The sequence below is a fragment of the Rana temporaria genome, chromosome 3 (assembly GCF_905171775.1).
Source record: "Rana temporaria chromosome 3, aRanTem1.1, whole genome shotgun sequence".
In the NCBI taxonomy this organism is placed as follows: Eukaryota; Metazoa; Chordata; class Amphibia; order Anura; family Ranidae; genus Rana; species Rana temporaria.
The window spans coordinates 316,224,749-316,238,748 of NC_053491.1; the positions used below are offsets into that span (position 1 = coordinate 316,224,749).

At 41.6% G+C, this 14,000-nt stretch overlaps 1 protein-coding gene across 3 annotated transcripts in view; it reads right to left on the bottom strand.

The window, feature by feature from the left end:
• Positions 1-1,426: 1,426 nt before the first annotated feature.
• The window catches only part of LOC120932486 (protocadherin gamma-B3-like), an 89,283-nt gene continuing 76,709 nt past the window's right edge, over positions 1,427-14,000 (bottom strand). For all 3 annotated transcript variants that reach the window (XM_040344884.1, XM_040344885.1, XM_040344886.1), the window contains exons 2-4: positions 11,767-11,825; positions 6,262-6,350; positions 1,427-3,356 (exon numbers count right to left, since the gene is read on the bottom strand). In XM_040344884.1, coding sequence (XP_040200818.1) covers positions 3,139-3,356; positions 6,262-6,350; positions 11,767-11,825 — 366 coding nt within the window. In that variant the 3' untranslated portion in view covers positions 1,427-3,138. The remainder of the gene's footprint in view (positions 3,357-6,261; positions 6,351-11,766; positions 11,826-14,000) is intronic.

Genomic DNA, 14,000 nt, shown 5'->3' on the forward strand with positions numbered 1-14,000 from the left:
CGCACTCGAAATTGGGTTAACATGCACGCACTTTGACCACGTGGTCTCTAAAAAGAGAGGCGAAGGACTAACGGGGCTGGTTGAGCAGGCTAGATCCTCTCACTCCCTTATAGGGAGTCCCTCTGCCCCGTTGGGCTTCAAAGCGGAGCAGGTGGGGCGGGCTGTGTGGGAGGACCCCCTCACACACCCACCATTGCCACCCGGGGCATGGAGAAAGGTGGCAGATTGCCTCTGGGGAAGGCCTGCCTACTCCCAACTCCTGCAGTCCGGCTCCTCTCTCGAGTACACGCAAAAAAAAAAAAAAAAAAGAACATTGTATGAAACCTTTTTCCCCATATAAGGTGCTTCCATCTTTGGCTGTATTAAGTAATACCCACCCACCACTGCTTTATGATTTCTTTGTAGAACCATGGAGCTGAGTGAAGTCTTGACCAACCATCAGTCTTTAGTCTGTCATGAACTGGTTAACATGGCAGATCTGTTCTTGTTATGCTATAGACCATATCATGATGCCTTCATTCACATCTTCTCTATTACAAAATCCATGGTGGAAATGTCACTTAATCACCCTCCAGCTATAGGAGCTGCTAGAAATGATTGAAGTATTACTTTATACTGCCATTGAAGATACATTATTGAAGATAAAGTATAATTTATATTGCCTGCCAACAACTTACGGCCAGTAATGTTTGTAAAGAACAGCTGCTATGATTGTTTAGACAATTACTAATTCTAATTATTATAGTAACTGTTCTTGTTTCTGTAGGTTTGTTCTGAAATTTAAATGGATCCCATGCTTGGTTAAGACATGCAAATATGGACCTTATCCCAATGCACCTGTGAATACTGAATGGTTTGTATGCATGCAGTTTTCTATACACCTGTGTCAAACTACCATGAACCTCAACCAGTCACTGCAGGTAGAAAGAGGCATTAACAGCCACTCAATTTTTCTACAACTGTTTAAAGGAAAACTATCACCAAATTCTATTTTAATGTGTTCTACTAAAAGTTTTTGTGTTGCATGTTATTACATTAAAAAAAAAATATATATTTTTTGGGTTGATGATTTCCACACTGTGTTACTAACGCTTTGAACCCAAAATTGCTATTTTAACTGTGGAATGGCTGATTGAATTACTGTAGGCTTCCTGATTCCAGCAATATAAAATATACAATATATGTTTTCCTGGGTCCATCTACCTGCTAAAACCTTTATATTATATATAACATATCAGTTTATGTTAAGATTGAATAAGATGATAGTTTTCTCACCTGAACACAGTGAGTTTATTTGTTGTCTAGTGTGACCAGTGTGCTAATTTGCCTCTAATATCAGTCATTTAGCTGGGTCTTAATAAATTTTGATTTGCAACAGCCTACGAAATGTCTGCTACCACTTAGCAGATAACAGGAGCACTTAAAGTGAGGTTTTTACCTTTGTGTTTTATTTACTATCAGAATAAAAATTAAGATCACATTAAGTAATACTATATTATTTGCTACACAGTCGCTTATACATGATTACAATCACAACATACATTCTTTACATTTGATTAAACAAATGATTTTTTTTTCATAATTTTGCAGCCCTCCTGTTATAAGTAAATACATTTTGTGAGTTATAGAACAAACTAGGCTTGATATTAGGTACAGATGCCAATCAACATTTCATTTTCAAGCCATAGAACTTTTGTAGCGCTTACATAGACTTTCACCATATCTCCTTATATATTGATAATTGCATCTTATTTTATATTGATAACTAATGATGTTACATGCCAGTAACTCTTTCAGCTTTCAACTTCTAGCTTCAGCTACATTTTGCGTAATTTTGATCCTAAAGCAGTTGCCGAAAGGCCCCTGGGTCCATATTAGTTGTTTCTTGACATTCATGTACTATTTATTACACATTCAACTATACAAAACTGGAGTGCAGGCACACAACACTTGATTTCCCTTCCCCATCCCATTTATTGAAACATCTCTGTTTTCTTGTTTTTTTTACAGTGTGGAAAATTGTTACATTGTATAGACTGTGTAAAAGGCTCTTGCACATGGATGCCAAAAGCCATATTTTTAGGCATTCATGTTTTTTTAGTTTTAATGATCTAAACGCAGTCCATTTTTTTTAATGGGCATGTACACTCAGGCATGTAAACTTGTGCTGTGTGTAGATCAGTAAAAGAAAAAAATGTGTTCAGTATTTCAGGCATACATATGCCTGTATATCACAACTGTGTGCAAGAACCCTAAGGCAGGTCAAAATTGAATGTGCCAGATCGAAAAAAAATTACAAACATCTGTGTTTTTGTCCACTAAACTGTAGTTGCTGGTAAATTTAATGGATCGAACAAATAAAAATTTGTGGCCAGCTCTTAAATATTCTCCAGGCAAAAGCCTACCTGAATCTTACAATTTTTGGAAAAGTCTTCATATTTCATCTCAGCATTAACAGTGATAGCCATTGTCTTGAGATGTAAGTAAAATAATACCACAGTGTATAAATCTTCTGAAGTTTCTACATCAAGGGGTTATGTACTACTGAACAGTAAGGGCTGAGAAAATTCAAAGGTAAAATTTACTTGGCAAATAGAATGTGCTCTTTGATACTGATCATTGTATGTAGCTTCCTTAAAATCTAACACAAAAGAGCAATTTTTCAGAAACTATGTATGCTACAATCTAGTAAGAACCTTACACTAAGGTAATCAACAATCCCACATGTTAAAACATTTACAAATCAAATACAGAGTTTAAAATTACAGTGCAAAGGTTTTAGAGTCAGTCGACTTCTGTTTTTGTCGTTGGCTGACCTGGATAATTTTGTATAAAATTATATATTTTAGATTTTTTTTTTCTTTTTTTTTTTGAGGGGGAGGTCATTTTGTTACAGGTGGGAGAAATAAAAACAGTATAACAAATCACTGGCTAATATAAATTATGATAGCACTTATGAAAAAAATCCTTTATGGTTCATGAAAAGTTCTACTATCAAAACCAATTTTTCATCATAAACCATGAACATTCACTTTCATTTTTTTGCCTTTCTTTGTAACATTCAATATGATTTGGTTGGGATTAAGTGCTTAGAGTAATACGTTCGCTTGGTGTAAGTTGCACACAGCTGTGGAAATATTATTTTTTCTCCTTTTTGGCTGCTTTTTTCTTGTTCCCTCCTGAGGGTGCAGGAGTTCTTGTTTCTTGTTTCACAGCAGCATTAAGCGTTGCAGTCCCTGGAATATATATGTTCTGTCTATAGTCAGGTACATGCTGTAGAGTGAATTGAGGCCCATAGCAGGCACCAAGACCCATAGTCCCTGTTCCTCCTCCAATGTTGGCACTTTCAGCAGCTTCTGTAAGATCAGAGGGAGAATTAGATATGTATAAAAAGTAGACATTCAATAAAGAAATAGGATTTTACGCATTTTTAAGCTACACTGTGGCAACTGTGATCTACACTACTTAAAAGGATTAAGGCCAGGTTCACACCTATGCGAATTGAGTGCGGCTTAAACCGCATCCAATTCGCAGGACATTTCAAAATACATTGTTTTCAATGAGGCTGGTTTACATATGTGCGATGCATTCGCACTGCGCATTTCCTCCAAACCGCGTTCGGTTTTTATGTCTTGCGGTGCGGCTCAGGTGCGAATTCAGTCCCATTATCTTCTATGGGCACGCATCTAATTCGCAGATGTGTTCAGTTCTCTTCAGGAATTTCTCTCATTCAGCTCAATACACTTCTCCCCCACTCTCCTCTCACCTGGAACTTCTCCCAGGTCTCCAAATTCGCATCTAAAATGTTGCTAATCTGCTGAACACTTCTCTTATCTCTCTGCAGAGATAAGAGAGCTGAAATTCGCACCGCACTAGTGTGATTCCGGCCTAAAAGAGAAGTTCAGGAGATTCCAGGATGTTGTCTTTTTGATAGTTTCTAAATGCTGCCTGAACACAACAGTCTGTTTACCATAGAATAAGCTCGAAATTCTCTAGTCACAGCATTTATTTATTTTTTAGATCATTGGTATTGTAATATGAAAAGAAATAGACACGTTTTAGTTTTTTTTGCAATCCAATATAAGCTTACTTGAAAAATCAGCTTTCATGTTTTGAGTTCTGCCTGTCTGATGGTCATATGTTTTTCACAACTTCCTGCATTCCCGACATGTTTTGCAACTTCTCCTCTGTGGTTTACATTTAATATCTAAGAACTACATATCCCGTGGTACCTTACTTTTAGCAAGCTGTGATTTCTGAACTGGCTGTGTCTCCTGAAACTCCTCCACTCAACACCTCTGTGGTTCAGTAACCAGGCTCTGTGAATTCAGTAGCACAGCATTGCATTGTCACAGGGCATAGTAATTACGTGTCAGCGAATTGAAGGAAGTAAATTTGTGGGGATCTTCACAAAATAAATTTACAAGCTTTAAGATTGTTCAGATTAGGAAGAGTAGGCTAGAAATAATTTAAATACAATATGGAAATTAATATATGAATATACTGACAGTAGGGCAGTGGAAAGTGTCAGTGGAGCATTGGATATGTCAGTAGGACAGAGATTGGTGTCAGTAATATAAATGTATTTTTATTTATTTTGTATTTTATTTTACAATTATTATTATTTTTTTTTACAATATTATTATTATTATTATTATTTTTTTCATGAGCACCATTAGAGGTCTTTGGTGAAATATGAGATTCTTTCTCTGCAGCCAGTAAATGTGCTCCCGAAAGAGGCTAGTTTAAACCTAATGGTGTTTGGCCACCGAGTGTATCATTACAAACCGGCATTCATTAGTAGTGTATTAAACAATATTTAGACAGATGTATTATTTGGTCAAGTGAGGCATCATAGTTGAACTGACGATAGGGGAGTGTAAATTGACTGTAATGCTGAGAAGTATAGGATGCAGAGATTATAGATCACTGGAAGAATGGAACTGATCATGGACTGTGAAAGAAGGGGTGAACAGAATCAACAGCTGACCATGGAACATTAGGAAAGATAGAGAGAGCAGAGAAGTATCTTACTGGGAAGAAAAAAAAGGTATAGGGTGAGCAGATTGAGTACCAAAAACAGTAAGATAATGTTGAAAGTAGATGGCCATAGGCAGGGGAATGAGAGATGAGATGTACTATAAGCTATTCAAGGACTAGGGCAAGAGAAAGAATGGATGCGCAGAAGAGATTATCATGAACTGTTGAAGAGAGGGAGAAGGCAGTGGGCAGAGCAACAAGAGCTGATTGTCAAAGATTAGAAGGGGAAGTGTAGGCAGAGTAGGAGCTGACCATGGGTGAAATGGATAGGAGGCAAACCATTAGCTGACTATTGATTGAGGGAAGTGGTAGAGAGGAGATGATTGTGGACTGAGGACAGAGAGGGGACAAAGCTGGATCTGATCACATGCAGGGAATAGAGGAAGCTTAAAGTGGGATAATAGGTAAAGAGGTACTGTGCATATATAGGTGGCTGACAGAAAGATGGTGTCAGGTAGGAGGTAGAGCAAGAAAGCATTGCTGCTGTGTGGTGGAAGATAAAGAGGATTGGCAGGTGATATTGTTCCACTAGGACAGGATGCAGAGGAGGATCTGCTCATGGAGTAAATGGTGAAGGGGTGTGATGGAAATGGTGTGGAGAAAAAGCTACCATGGAGCTGAGAAATCACCATGTATTGTAAGCAGCATTGGCAATGGCTTTGACAATCCTGGCTCACTAGATCTCTACTGTATGGGATGGTTGGAAATAAAGAGTAGACAGTGAGTTTACTGTTTCATATAAATCAACAGCTAATAAACACACTGGTTCTATTCTACTGCTATTTCAGATGGCCTTTAGCTAGCCATACACATGGAAATTTGATAGAGCAAGTAAACGTTCAGTTAATTTTTTTTGTTAAAGATGAAAAGTAAACACATATATAAAATGGTGATTTTGATTGAACACAAGGAGATGAAATCAAAGTTGTCTCAAATCTGCCACAAAAATCTGTTTTTGAAGACGTTACCATGAAAAATTCAGTTTTTGAGCAAACTCGTAGGTAGAGATTGCTTAGTCTATGATCTTGCAGCAAAATCTGTAACAACCTGAAGAGACGTTGAGCAGTAAAAAATAAGGAATAAAACATCCTACTTTGCCAATAATTGGCATTTGGATTGGCACCTTTAGATTGCCTGCACCTGTCTTTGTCTAATAAAAATACAAGGAAATATACAAGGAAATATACTAGTTAGACATGCAACATAGTTTTTGAGACTAACCAGTTGCCGATGCCAGGATCATTGCCTGAAGCCTTTCTGTTTCCACTGGATTATTTGGCCACACTCCACCTTCCTCGTTATTTTGAGTGCTATTAATCAAAGTGGAAATAAGTTAAAACAATATAACCTCATTATAGCGTGTTAGAGTATAAACTCAAAAGGTCATTAACAAGTATTTTCCGATGCAGAATTTTAGAGGACATCTTGATGCTTTGCATTCAGTGCTTTTTAAATCCTTTTGAGACGGAGGCAAGCATTCACAACATCTATATTTTTCCTATTGATACTGTTCTGTTTTTCAACTAAAATATTAAAGAATGTATTATAAATTGGCAACAGTCATATCACTCCCCCAGTGTGATAGCTACAATGGCTATTAAGGACGCTCAGATTGAACAGTGAAATGGAAGTTGGCAGAGCTTAGTCACAAAGTTAGATAACAGCAGGTGTTAACAAGCTTTAGACTCTTGTTGATGACATCACTCTGACATCATCAGTATGAGATGCTTCTGAGATTATTCAAAATCAGTTGATAGGTAAATGTGACCTCCTTCTGTCTTGGATTTGACTTGCTTCAAGCAGGTTTTGCATTTCCATAGACTTGTGTGTGAATCCAAAACCCTCTTAAAGACAACGAAAGCCCAGGTCCTTATTTAGGAATCAGTAACAAAGTGAGCACTTTCTTGTTAATAAATGAAGATTCCAGGCTTCAGGTGGTGTCTTCTCTTAAAGAGGAGCTCCAGTCGTTTTTGTGTTTATTAAAAGCCAGCAGCTACAAAAAGTGTGTAATAAACACACTCACCTGTTCCAGCGAAACTAGGTTCCCCCCCCCCCCAAAAAAAAATGACATATAAATTGTGGCAGGGGAGGGGGAAGTGCTTAAAGCGGAACTTCCACTTTTGGGTGGAGCTCCACTTTAAAACATTTTTACTTACATTTTTTTTTACTCTAAAGCAGAACTTTACAGATTTAAAGTTTGACAAAAATGCATGTTCTTTAACCACTTCCTTACTGGGCACATATACCCCTTCCTGACCAGGTGAAATTTCAGCTTGTGGCACTGCGTCACTTTAACTGACAATTGCACGGTCGTGCGACGTGGCTCCCAAACAAAACTGACGTCCTTTTTTCCCCACAAATAGAGCTTTCTTTTGGTGGTATTTGATCGCCTCTGCGTTTTTTTTTTTTTTGCGCTATAAACAAAAATAGAGCGACAATTTTGAAAAAAAAACAATATTTTTTACTTGTTGCTATAATAAATAGCCCAATTTTTTTAAAAAAACATTTTTTTTTCTCAGTCTAGGCGATACGTATTCTTCTACATATTTTTGAAAAAAAAAATCGCAAGAAGCGTCTGGTTTGCGCAAAAGTTATTGCGCTTACAAAATAGGGGACAGAATTATTATTATTTTTTATTCTTTTTTTTTACTACTTATGGCGGCGATCAGCATTTTTTCGTTACTGCGACGTTCTGACGACGTTATGGCGGACACATCGGACACTTTTGACACATTTTTGGCGCCATTCACATTTATACAGCGATCAGTGCTATAAATATGCATTGATTACTGTATAAATGTGACTGGCATTGAAGGGGTTAACACTAGGGGGTGAGGAAGGGGTTAAATGTGTTTCCCTAAATTGTGTTCTAACTGTGTGTGAAGGGGGGTGACTGGGGGAGGTGACCGATCTATGTCCCTATGTACAAGGGACACAGATCGGTCTCCTCTCTCCCCTGACAGGACGTGGAGCTCTGTGTTTACACACAGAGCTCCACGTCTTGTCCCTGTAGCTGCCGATCCCGAGTGTCTGGCGGACATCACGGCCGCCAGGCACTCGCATCGGCATCTCAGCGATGCGGCGAGCACGCGCGCGCCACCGTCGGACGCGCGCGCGCGCGCCCCGCAGGATGCGCGCGCCCGCCCCGCAGGATGCGCGCGCGCCCGCCCCGCAGGATGCGCGCGCAGGCCGTCTTTTTACGGCCTGTTAGAGATTGACAACCACCCCGCGGCCGTATAAAGTCGTACGGCCGTCGGGTAGTGGTTAACAAAAGAACATACCGTATTTATCGGCGTATACCGCGCACTTCAAATCAGGGGAAAATCATGGGTGCACGATATACGCCGATCCCCGCTTCCCGCGCTGTGTTTGAACACCGCCGCCGACATATACCGAGCGCAGTACTCGGGTACACTCGGCCAGGCTCGGCTCCCCTCGTGGTCATGCCCTGTGCCTCCTCCTAGCCTTTATGCGAGAGGAGCCGAGCGTGGCTGAACGTGCCCGAGTGTACTGCGCTCGGTATATGTCGGCGGCGGCGTTAAAACACAGCGCGGGAAGCGGGGATTGACTCAGAAACAGCGCGGGAGAAGCGGGGAGGACACCCCCAGGGCCGCAGACGGACGCCGGACTGGACAAGGCCGCCGGGCAAGACACAGACGAACTGGACAAGGCCGCCGGGCAAGACACCGACGAGGGGCATTCAAACTGTAAGTATTTTATTTTTTTCCTGAAATTTCCCTTCCAGGTTGGGGGTGCGCGCTATACGCTGGGGCGCGCTATATGAAGATAAATACGGTACATTCCACAATAATGATTATGCCACTAAGATAATCCTTTCAGCATCGCTCCTGTTTGTTCTTGCTGGAGCTGCTATTTTGTTGAAGCCCAGAGCAGTCACTTCCCTATTGGAAACTCTCTCCCTCTTCTTGATCTCAAAAACTATATTTCACTTTCTGTCAATAAAATATGTACATTTCCAGGATTGATCGTATGTCTGGACTTAAGCCAGCCATAGACTGATCAAAATTCAGCTAAATTAGCAGGAACCGGATGAATTTCAATCCATGTATGGGCAGGCTGTTGGTACTGAAGTTGATCCATTGATCGACTTCTGTTCCACCAGCCTGCTGAATTTTTTTTTCATGTGATCACTTTAGCAATAGCCGCAAGCAAGGGTCATTGTATTAATTTGGCTGGGAAACCTCCAGCTGTCAGAATACAATAACTCCACGCAAAGGTATCCCTCATCAACACTCTGTTCATGGGGAAGTCAATACATTTTCTTTCCTTTAATTTGTGATTGAAGGAAATAAAATTGGTTAATGTATGGCCTACCTTTGATAGAGAGGAAGGCTGACAGAAGCTTTAGCCTAGGTTTACACATATGTCGTGCGGGAAACGCAGCAATCTTTGCACGTTTCCCGCACCGCATTGTAATCGCACTGTGTTCTGCTGCGGGTGTCAATACAAAGTTAAAGACACCCCAAAAGGATTGCGAACACAATGTGGTTTTCCCACATCGGATTTCATGGTACAAAATGACCATATGATGCGGTTGCTGTGCAGCTCCAAAAAAGGTGTCTGCACTTTTTTGGTGCAAAATGAATGGGCTCAAATTGCACTGCACTGAATCGCATGTGAACTGTACATGAATGCAGTGTGGTTCCTGTGTGATTCACATGCAAGTTAGGCTCTATTCACACCTGAGAAGAGAAATTTACTGGCGTTTTTTTAAAGCGATTTTGCAGCTTCTTATTTTTTTTAAATTTTTTAAAGCGCTTTAGAAGTGTATTACAAGCATTTTACAGCTTCAGGCTTATTTGTTTAGCCAATAGAAAGCACTATGGGGAGGACAGGGAGAGGAAATTAGGGGTGGAGAGCTGCTGTTTTAGCGCTCAAGTCAGGTGTTTCTATTGACAAAAATAATTACTTTTTTTGAGAGACAGGTGTTTTTCTTCAGACGACAGAACGCTCATAGAGTATGTGAACAGGGACCATTGAAATTAAAGGTATTTGGCTTGTTGAGCATTTGAAAGCTTCAAGCAGAAAATCGCTCAGGTGTGAATGGGGCCCTATAGTGTGAACCGGTGCTTACGGTGCTGAAGTTCAGGGCTGTTAAAGAGGGAGAAAGGAGAGAATATCAGCAGCAGAGTTTGTCCTGTTACCTGCTTTTCTATTCTCCCTCCCTAATCTATGTTCCATCAGCACAGTTTGTGTCATTCCTGTTGCTTTCTTCCCTCTTCAGCAACAGTATATATTAAAGCTGTCAGCAGATCGCCCTCTAGTGGCTCTGATTTTAGGTACAGTGCTGAAAATAGAGAGCCATGGAGCATGTGCCAAGCAGGGTGACACTGGACACATGGGGGCAGATTCAGATAGAGATACGACGGCGTATCTCCTGATACGCCGTCGTATCTCTGAGATCCGACGGTCGGATCTATGCGGCTGATTCATAGAATCAGGTTCCGCATAGATCTCCCTAAGATCCGACAAGTGTAAGTGACTTACACTGTCGGATCTTAGGCTGCATTCTCCCGCTGGCCGCTAGGTGGCGCTTCCGTTTGTATACGTGACAAATATGCAAATGAGGAGATCCGCCGATTCAGAAATGCCCGCCCGTCGCTTTTTTTTACGTCGTTTGCTTTCGGCGGATAGTTACCCCTGCTATATGCGGCGTATCCTATGTTAAGTATGGCCGTCGTTCACGGGTCAAATTTTGAATTTTTTACGTCGGTCGCGAATACGGATGGACGTAATTTCCGTACACGTCGAAACCAATGACGTCCTAGCGACGTCATTTGGAGCAATGCACGCTGGGAAATTTAGCCGGCGGTGCATGCGCAGTACGCGCCTGATTTAAATAGTAAACTCCCCCTATCCGCGGAATTTGAATTCCGCCGGGGGATTTACGATCCGCCGGCGCAACTTTAGAGGCAAGTGCTTTCTGAATACAGCACTTGCCTCAAAAACTTGCGCTGGCGGATCGTAAATAAGATAGATTACGCGGATCTAAAGATCCGCTGATCTATCTGAATCTACCCCATGATGAATTGTTGAGTGGGTTTGGCTCAGGATAACAAAAATGCTATGATGCAGTGCCTTGAAATTATTGCGATGGGAGTGAACTGAAAATTAGCTGCTTCATTGCAAGGTAAAGGTGTGAGTTTTTATTATTTAGTGATTTCAAAAGCTCAAAATTTTTCTCTTAAAAAGAGAAGTAAAACCGAAACTTACTTTTGCACTCCTGTGACCCAGGTTTGTTCGACAACTGGCTAAAGTCACAGAACCGCTCCATGTTCTCAAAGGATTTCAGTAATAATGTCGTAATCTACCCAAATGCCTGACTGGCAGCTGGATCAGCCTCTCCGTACGCTGCTGAGAGCCTGGACCAGCTGATCTATCCCCCTCCCTGGCCCAGTTCTCCAGTGAGTGCTGGAGGTGTAAGGTAGAGAGCGGCGACTGACAGTCAACACTCTCTGCTCAAAGCAGACTGAAAACTGAGTGCTCACTGGTCAGGCTTAGAGCTGACGGGGGGACATCTGCAGCACCACAGAAATGCTGCAGCCAAGAGAGTATGTATGTTTGTTTTTTAATGTCCACACTTCTCCTTTAAATAAGGCCTGACATTTTTGTTAAAGAATGTGACCAAATGAGTCAGATACATATACATATAACAACATTATCATGTAAACACAGTTACAGAACAGTTAAAAAATATTTACTAACCCACTGGTTCCTGGTCTTTGGGCCTGTGAAAAGTGCCAGTCCATGTTGGCTTGTGCCTGCTAAAAGTGAAAAAAAACAAACAATACTATCAACCAAAATGCAATTGACAAACTACACAAAGATGTCATGCTGCAGTTACAGAATAAAAGAGCACACCTTTCTGTTAGTAAGTCATGGAAGCATAATTTGACCTGTCTTAAAATGATTAAAAAATGTATGTGTGTGTGTGTGGTGCCCAGGTGGTGGCGGGAAGAGTGCTTGCTCATGCCTCAAGAAGCTGCTAAAGGCATATGCTGAAACAAAGACTCATGCCCTGTACACACGATCGATTCATCCGCTGAAAACGGACCGATGGATTTTTTCATCAGATATCCGATGAAGCTGACTTTCATCAGTCTTGCCTACACACCATGAGTTAAAAAAACTTTTGTGTCAAAACGTGGTGACGTAAAACACTACTACATGCTGAGAGAAATGAAGTTCCGAGCATGCGTCGACTTGATTCTGAGCATGCGTTGATTTTTAACCGATGGACTTGCCCACAGACGATTGTTTTTTTCTATCGTTTTTTTAACCATCAGATAATTTTAAAACAGGTTCTAAGTTTTTTCACCGAAGGGGAAAAAAACTGATGGGGCCCACACACGATCGGTTCGTCTGATGAAAACGGTCCATCAGACCGTTTTCATCAGACGAAACCGATCGTGTCTATGCGGCAATAGTGTTATAGTGGCGCTCTAAGTGATGAGCCACACAGGCAGTAGTTTAACCCTTTAGATTCCATGGCACAGTTCTTAGTTTTATACACTATACACTATGAATGATATTCTTCTTTACACTTCTCTCCCTTCTGTGCAGCATTTCTGTGCCAGTGCTGCCAGTGACGTGCACCAGACTCCACCATCCCAGTTACCCGTCACCTTATCCCAGTGACACCGATCCATATGTTGAACTCTTGACATTACTTGTGATGAAACGTTAATCACAGGCAGCTTAACTCCATTCAGAACCTGTGCTTACTTCCCATGAGGCCTCACTCTATCCTTTGTGACACACAGGCTAGGATGGCCCATAATGCAAGCCGGACTGGGGTATGGATCACTAAGGAAGGAGCCTAACCACACAAGCTCCTTCACTACCAGGGCCTTCTGTTACCTATGTCAAGTCACCTTAACTGGCTGGCTGCTATATGTGCATAGACACTAGTGCTGTAATCATTGGTATTGGCAATATAGCCTTCTCTGGTTAACTTGACCATTAATCAGACACTGGTACTGCCCCTCTTCTACTTTCTTGTCCACTGGTATGAACAATTAGCATTGTGTGTGTCCTCAAGTAACTTCCAACCAGGCAAGTTAAGCTAACAACAAAGTCGTCTTTGCTAGAAGTTATTCAAATAATAAAGAATGCTACAGTCAGGTCTTTACATACATTCCATTCCCTTTACAAAGTGCTAGCTTAGTACCTCCTGGTGCCCATTTACATTGAGGTAGTCGTACCTTTTAAATTGTAGAAAATATCCCTAAAGTCCTTGTTCAAGTCCATCAGTCCATATCGTGGAACCATGGGCCAGATTCACATAGAACTGTGGCGGCGTAATGTATCGTAGATACGTTACACCGCCGCAAGTTTTCATCGCAAGTGCCTGATTCACAGAGCACTTGCGATGAAAACTACGCCGGCGGCCTCCGGCGCAAGGCGGGCCAATTCAAATGGGCGTGTGCCATTTAAATTAGGCGCACTCCCGCGCCGGACCTACTGCGCATGCTCCGTTTCGCAAATCCCGTCGTGCTTTGCGCGCCGTGATGTCATTTTTTCGAACGGCGACGTGCGTAGCGTACTTCCGTATTCCCGGACGTGTTACGCAAACGACGTTCATTTTTAAATTTCGACGCGGGAACGACGGCCATACTTTAGACAGCAATACGTTTGCTGACTTAAGTTAGGGCACCTAAAACGACGACTAACTTTGCGACGGGAAACTAGACTAGCGGCGACGTAGCGAACGCGAAAATCCATCGGGGATCCGCTGTAACTGCTAATTTGCATACCCGGCGCTGGTTTACGACGTGAACTCCACCCAGCGGCAGCCGTGGTATTGCATCCTAAGATCCGACAGTGTAAAACAATTACACCTGTCGGATCTTATGGATATCTATGCGTAACTGATTCTATGAATCAGTCGCATTGATAGAAACAGAGATAGGACGGCGTATCAGGAGAAACGCCGTCGT